Source organism: Silurus aristotelis, assembly GCF_946808225.1.
Source record: "Silurus aristotelis genome assembly, chromosome: 5".
Taxonomy (NCBI): domain Eukaryota; kingdom Metazoa; phylum Chordata; class Actinopteri; order Siluriformes; family Siluridae; genus Silurus; species Silurus aristotelis.
In genome coordinates, this window is record NC_139578.1 from 35,290,648 (window position 1) to 35,297,375 (window position 6,728).

A 6,728-nucleotide genomic window follows, 5' to 3' on the forward strand; every position below is an offset into this window, starting at 1 on the left:
TCCAACACTACTGACCCAACACTTCAGAACCAACACTACTGATCCAACATTGCTAATCTAACACTACAGAACCAATACTACTGACCCAACATTACTGATCTAACACTACTAATACCAGCACTACTGATCTAACACTACGGATTTAAAACTACTGATCCAACACTAATCTGTGTTCTTTCTCTCTCTCTCTCTCTCTCTCTCTCTCTCTCTCTCTCTCCCTGTCTCTCTCTCTCTTTCTCTATCTGCATGTGTGTGTGTGTATATATGTGTGTAAACGGTCGTTACTGTGCGAGGACATTCCAGCATTGGGTGTGTCCTCTTTCTCTGTGTCACACACACACACACACACACACACACACACACACACACACACACACTCAGTGTGAGTCACACAGGGTGTGTCTTCACTCTCACTCTCCCATTTATAATTCTCACACACACCTAAAAATTACTTACCTGTGTGAACTCACCTGTCTGTCTCTCATCACCACACACACACACACACACACACACACCTACACACACACACACACACACACACACACACACACAGAGAGAGAGAGAGAGAGAGAGAGAGAGAGAGAGAGAGAGAGAGAGAGAGAGAGCAGGAATGGATTTATCGTCGTACGTCATCTAATACAAAATTATAATGTAAAAAAGTGTTGTTTAAACAGTACTTTTATAAAATACGGGCTCTGCAACAGCCCCCCCCCCCACACACACACACACACAGCTAAGCTCCGCCCACTGGGCTGTATTCCCTGCTGTAGGAGTGTGTGGAGCTCTTCCGCGATCGGGAGCATAGAGGAGAAGTGCGCACTTCACTCACTTTCTCTCTCTCTTTCTCTCATATATATGTGTATATCCTACACACACACACACACACACACACACACACTCTTACACTCTTTCTGAAGTTGGATTGTATTTTGGTGCGTTTTTGTGGAAGTGAAGACAGAACCAAGTGCGCGTTCACGATGAGCGCGCACGGCACTCCCTCCTCGCGCTTTCCCACCGTGTCGCGCGGATCCACCATGCGCGTGAGCGACCAGGTGTACACGACCGGAAACGGCTTCCAACCGGACATGAGTGAGAGCATGATGCAGCAGCGCTTCAGTGGACACACTTACAGCATGAAGGGTCAGGGAAGGTGAGAAGCGCGCGCACACACACAACACACAGAGTTCTAACAATGCTGAAGCTCCACCCCCACCCCTGAGTGGGGCTCCTGTATGAGGTCCCTGAGTGTGGCCCCTGTGTGAGGCTCCTAACCCTCACCTGATTAGGTGTATGAGTGAGATCTCTATAATCTCTGGATCAATGCAGTGACTGTAGAATGGTTGGGGGCAGTTCAGGTCAGCAGGTTGGGGGCAGTTTAGCAGGTTGGGGGCAGTTCAGGAGGTTGGGGCAGTTCAGTTCAGCAGGCTGGGGGCAGTTCAGCAGGTTGGGGGCAGTTCAGTTTAGCAGGTTGGGGGCAGCTAGCAGCACTGTGCATTGTATCTTTCATTTTACAGATCAAATGGCTGAAGTTTCCTTCAGAGGTCAAAGGTCAGAGTTTGTGTAACTGATCTAACGATTGTGTGTGTGTGTGTGTGTGGGGGGGGGGGGGGGGGACTGTTCCACCATGATTGTCCCTCAGGTTGTCTCATTATGTCCATAACAGGAGTGCTTTTGTTTCTGACACATTGACCTTTGACCATTTTAAAACTGTAAATTAATACAAAACTCAAACAAATATTTTATTCACAATAAAACAAAAAAAATCATATAAAATGTTAAAACTGAGAATTTTTACCATTTTAAGGAAAGAAATCAGGTTATTTGTAATTTGATGGCTACAACACATCTCATTAAAGTTGTGACAGGATCATGTTTCTCACTGTGTAGCATCACATCTTCTGTCAGTGAACATAGACCTGAAGTTTTGGGAGAGGAATGTTGTCACATGTGTCTGATACAGGATTCTATCTGCTCAACAGTTCTGGGTTTCCTTTGTTGTATTTTTTGTTATATGATGCACCAAATGCTTTCAAATGAGAGGTCTAGACTGCAGACAGAGCAGTTCAGCACCCAGACTGTTTACTACTATGTACTACTACTACTTCTACTATGAAGTTATGCTATTGTAATAAATAAATAGCCTCTGGATAGTGTTCTCTTTGACTGGAGGAAACTCTGTGCAGCTGGGGAAGGTTTGTCATCAACGCCTTGGGTGGTTCCATGAAATTCCGGAGTAAGAACGGGAGCTTTGAGGATGGATTGGACTGTAGTTAATGTCAACAGTCTCCTACACTGACTCAGAAATACACTTCGCTTTTGATCATCATCACTGCACCCCGCAACATTGTATACCCGCCACAAATGGACATTCGGTGTAACCCAGATGAGGATGGGTTCCCTCTTGAGTCTGGTTCCTCTCAAGGTTTCTTCCTTATGCCATCTCGGGGAGTTTTTCCTTGCCACAGTCGCCAGTCGCCACCGGCTTGCTCATCAGGGACAAACTTACTCATAAAGAACATATTCATTTTTAATCACCGCATTATCTGTGTAAAGCTGCTTTGAGACAATGTTCATTGTTAAAAGCGCAATACAAATAAACATGAATTGAATTGAATTGAATTAATAGATGCAGTATGCAGTTAGCATTGTCTTGCTCAAATATGCAAGACCTTCCCTGAAAAAGACGTTTTCTGGATGTAAGCATTTATTGCTCTAAATTTTTATATAGCGTTCAGCATTGATGGAGTCTTTCAAAATGTACAGGCTGCCTATTCTACAGGGACTAGGAGTGTACAGTAGTGTGTGTGTAGAAGGGAGTGTGTTGAAGCTTATGTAGGTATTACATAAGCGGGTCATCGTATGAACCTTTGAACCACATCACTTTTGCAACCAAAAAATAGTAAATGCTCTGCGTGTGTGTATGTTTTATTAAGGCAGGACTTAGCAATGGCCAAGCAGGAGCAAATTAAGGACATAGTATGGGGTAAAGTAAGGACTTGAGAGCTGTGAAATGAGGACCAAGCTGGTGCAAAACTCCATAATGAGTTGCTGTAAAATATGGACATATCAGGGGTAGAGTGAGGACCGAGCTGGAGTAAAGCGAGGATCAAGCTAAAGTAACAAGACCCAGCTGGATCGAAGTGATAACTGAGCTGGAGCAAAGTAAGAACTGGAGCAAAGTTAGGATGTAGCTGGAGTAAAGTGAGAACTGAGCTGGAGTAAAGTGAGAGCTGGAGTAAAGTGAGGACCAAGGTGGAGCAAAGTAAGGACAGAGCTGGAGTAAAGTGAGAGCTGGAGTAAAGTGAGGACCGAGCTGAAGTGAAGTGAGAACGGAGCTGGAGTAAAGTGAGAATTGAAATGAAGTGAGGATGAAGTTGGAGTAAAGTGAGAGCTAGAGTAAAGTGAGGACAAAGCTGGAGTGAAGCGAGGACGGAGCTGGAGCAAAGTAAGGACAGAGCTGGAGTAAAGTGAGAGCTGGAGTAAAGTGAGGACCGAGCTGAAGTGAAGTGAGAACGGAGCTGGAGTAAAGTGAGAATTGAAATGAAGTGAGGACGAAGTTGGAGTAAAGTGAGAGCTAGAGTAAAGTGAGGACAGAGCTGGAGTGAAGCGAGGACGGAGCTGGAGTAAAGTGAGGACGCAGCTGAAGTAAAGCGAGGACTGAGCTGGAGTAAAGTGAGGACATAGCTGGAGTGAAGTGAGGATGTAGCTAGAGTAAAGTGAGGACGTAGCTGAAGTAAAGTGAGAGCTGGAGCAAAGTGAGGACGTAGCTGGAGTAAAGTGAGGACGGAGCTGGAGTAAAGTGAGGACAGAGCTGGAGTGAAGTGAGGACAGAGCTGGAGTGAAGTGATGACGGAGCTGGAGAAAAGTGAGAGCTGGAGCAAAGTAAGGACGGAGCTGGAGCGAAGTGAGGACGGAGCTGGAGCAAAGTGAGGACGGAGCTGGAGCAAAGTAAGGACGGAGCTGGAGTAAAGTGAGAGCTGGAGGGAATTGAGGACGGAGCTGGAGTAAAGTGAGAGCTGGAGTAAAGTGATGTCGGAGCTGGAGTAAAGTGAGGACGGAGCTGGAGTAAAGTGAGAGCTGGAGTAAAGTGGGGACAGAAGTGGAGTAAAGTGAGGACGGAGCTGAAGTAAAGTGAGAGCTGGAGTAAAGTGAGGACGGAGCTGGAGAAAAGTGAGGACGGAGCTGGAGAAAAGTGAGGACGGAGCTGGAGTAAAGTGAGGACGGAGCTGGAGAGAAGTGAGGACCGAGCTGGAGTGAAGTGAGGACGGAGCTGGAGTGAAGTGAGGACGGAGCTGGAGTGAAGTGAGGACGGAGCTGAAGTAAAGTGAGGACTGAAGTAAAGTGAGGACGGAGCTGGAGAAAAGTGAGGACGGAGCTGGAGCAAAGTAAGGACGGAGCTGGAGAAAAGTGAGAGCTGGAGGGAAGTGAGGACGGAGCTGGAGTAAAGTGAGGACGGAGCTGAAGTAAAGTGAGAGCTGGAGTAAAGTGATGACGGAGCTGGAGTAAAGTGAGGACGGAGCTGGACAAAAGCGAGGACTGAGCTGGAGTAAAGTGAGAGCTGGAGTAAAGTGGGGACGGAAGTGGAGTAAAGTGAGGTCGGAGCTGAAGTAAAGTGAGAGCTGGAGTAAAGTGAGGACGGAGCTGGAGAAAAGTGAGGACGGAGGTGGAGTAAAGTGAGGACGGAGCTGGAGTAAAGTGAGGATGGAGCTGGAGAGAAGTGAGGACCGAGCTGGATTGAAGTGAGGACGGAGCTGGAGTAAAGTGAGGACGGAGCTGGAGTAAAGTGAGGACGGAGCTGGAGTAAAGTGAGGACGGAGCTGGACAAAAGTGAGGACTGAGCTGGAGTAAAGTGAGAGCTGGAGTAAAGTGGGGACGGAAGTGGAGTAAAGTGAGGACGGAGCTGAAGTAAAGTGAGAGCTGGAGTAAAGTGAGGACGGAGCTGGAGAAAAGTGAGGACGGAGCTGGAGTAAAGTGAGGACGGAGGTGAAGAAAAGTGAGGACCGAGCTGGAGTAAAGTGAGGACGGAGCTGGAGTAAAGTGAGGACCGAGCTGGAGAGAAGTGAGGACCGAGCTGGAGAGAAGTGAGGACCGAGCTGGAGTGAAGTGAGGACGGAGCTGGAGTAAAGTAAAGACGGAGCTGGAGTAAAGTGAGGACTGAGCTGGAGTAAAGTGAGGACTGAGCTGGAGTAAAGTGAGAGCTGGAGTAAAGTGGGGACGGAGCTGGAGTAAAGTGAGGACTGAGCTGGAGTAAAGTGAGGACTGAGCTGGAGTAAAGTGAGAGCTGGAGTAAAGTGGGGACGGAGCTGGAGTAAAGTGAGAGCTGGAGTAAAGTGAGGACGGAGCTGGAGTAAAGTGAGGACGGAGCTGGACAAAAGTGAGGACGGAGCTGGACAAAAGTGAGGACGGAGCTGGAGTAAAGTGAGAGCTGGAGTAAGGTGGGGACGGAAGTGGAGTAAAGTGAGGACTGAGCTGGAGTAAAGTGAGGACTGAGCTGGAGTAAAGTGAGAGCTGGAGTAAAGTGGGGACGGAGCTGGAGTAAAGTGAGGACTGAGCTGGAGTAAAGTGAGGACTGAGCTGGAGTAAAGTGAGAGCTGGAGTAAAGTGGGGACGGAGCTGGAGTAAAGTGAGAGCTGGAGTAAAGTGAGGACGGAGCTGGAGTAAAGTGAGGACGGAGCTGGACAAAGTGAGGACGAAGCTGGACAAAAGTGAGGACGGAGCTGGAGTAAAGTGGGGACGGAAGTGGAGTAAAGTGAGGACGGAGCTGAAGTTAAGTGAGAGCTGGAGTAAAGTGAGGACGGAGCTGGAGTAAAGTGAGGACAGAGCTGGAGAGAAGTGAGGACCGAGCTGGAGTGAAGTGAGGACGGAGCTGGAGAGAAGTGAGGACGGAGCTGGAGAGAAGTGAGGACGGAGCTGGAGTAAAGTGAGGACGGAGCTGGAGTAAAGTGAGAGCTGGAGAGAAGTGAGGACTGAGCTGGAGTAAAGTGAGAGCTGGGGTAAAGTGAGAGCTGGAGTAAAGTGAGGACTGAGCTGGAGTAAAGTGAGAGCTGGAGTAAAGTGAGAGCTGGAGTAAAGTGAGGACGGAGTTGGAGTAAAGTGAGGACAGAGCTGGAGTAAAGTGAGGAACGGAGCTGGAGTATAGTGAGAGTTGGAGTAAAGTGAGGACGGAGCTGGAGTAAAGTGAGGACGGAGCTGGAGAAAAGTGAGGACTGAGCTGGAGTAAAGTGAGAGCTGGAGTGAAGTGAGGACGGAGCTGGAGTAAAGTGAGGACGGAGCTGGAGAAAAGTGAGGACGGAGCTGGAGTATAGTGAGAGTTGGAGTAAAGTGAGGACGGAGCTGGAGTAAAGTGAGGACCGAGCTAGAGTAAAGTAAGGACAGAGCTGGAGTAAAGTGAGGATGGAGCTGGAGTGAAGTGAGAGCTGGAGTGAAGTGAGAGCTGGAGTGAAGTGAGGACGGAGCTGGAGTAAAGTGAGGACGGAGCTGGAGTGAAGTGAGGACGGAGCTGGAGTAAAGTGAGGACGGAGCTGGAGTGAAGATAAAGCTGGAGTAAAGTGAGGACGGAGCTGGAGTAAAGTGAAGACGGAGCTGGAGTGAAGATAAAGCTGGAGTAAAGTGAGGACGGAGCTGGAGTGAAGTGAGGATGGAGCTGGAGTGAAGTGAGGATGGAGCTGAAGTGAAGTGAGGACGGAGCTGGAGTGAAGATGGAGCTGGAGTAAAGCGAGGACGGAGCT

General features: G+C 48.5%; 1 protein-coding gene across 2 annotated transcripts in view; it reads left to right on the forward strand.

Annotated features, from left to right (window-relative positions):
• The first annotated feature begins 754 nt into the window (after positions 1–754).
• The window catches only part of dspa (desmoplakin a), a 51,579-nt gene continuing 45,605 nt past the window's right edge, over positions 755–6,728 (forward strand). For both annotated transcript variants that reach the window (XM_083541078.1, XM_083541079.1), the window contains exon 1: positions 755–1,150. In XM_083541078.1, coding sequence (XP_083397204.1) covers positions 978–1,150 — 173 coding nt within the window. In that variant the 5' untranslated portion in view covers positions 755–977. The remainder of the gene's footprint in view (positions 1,151–6,728) is intronic.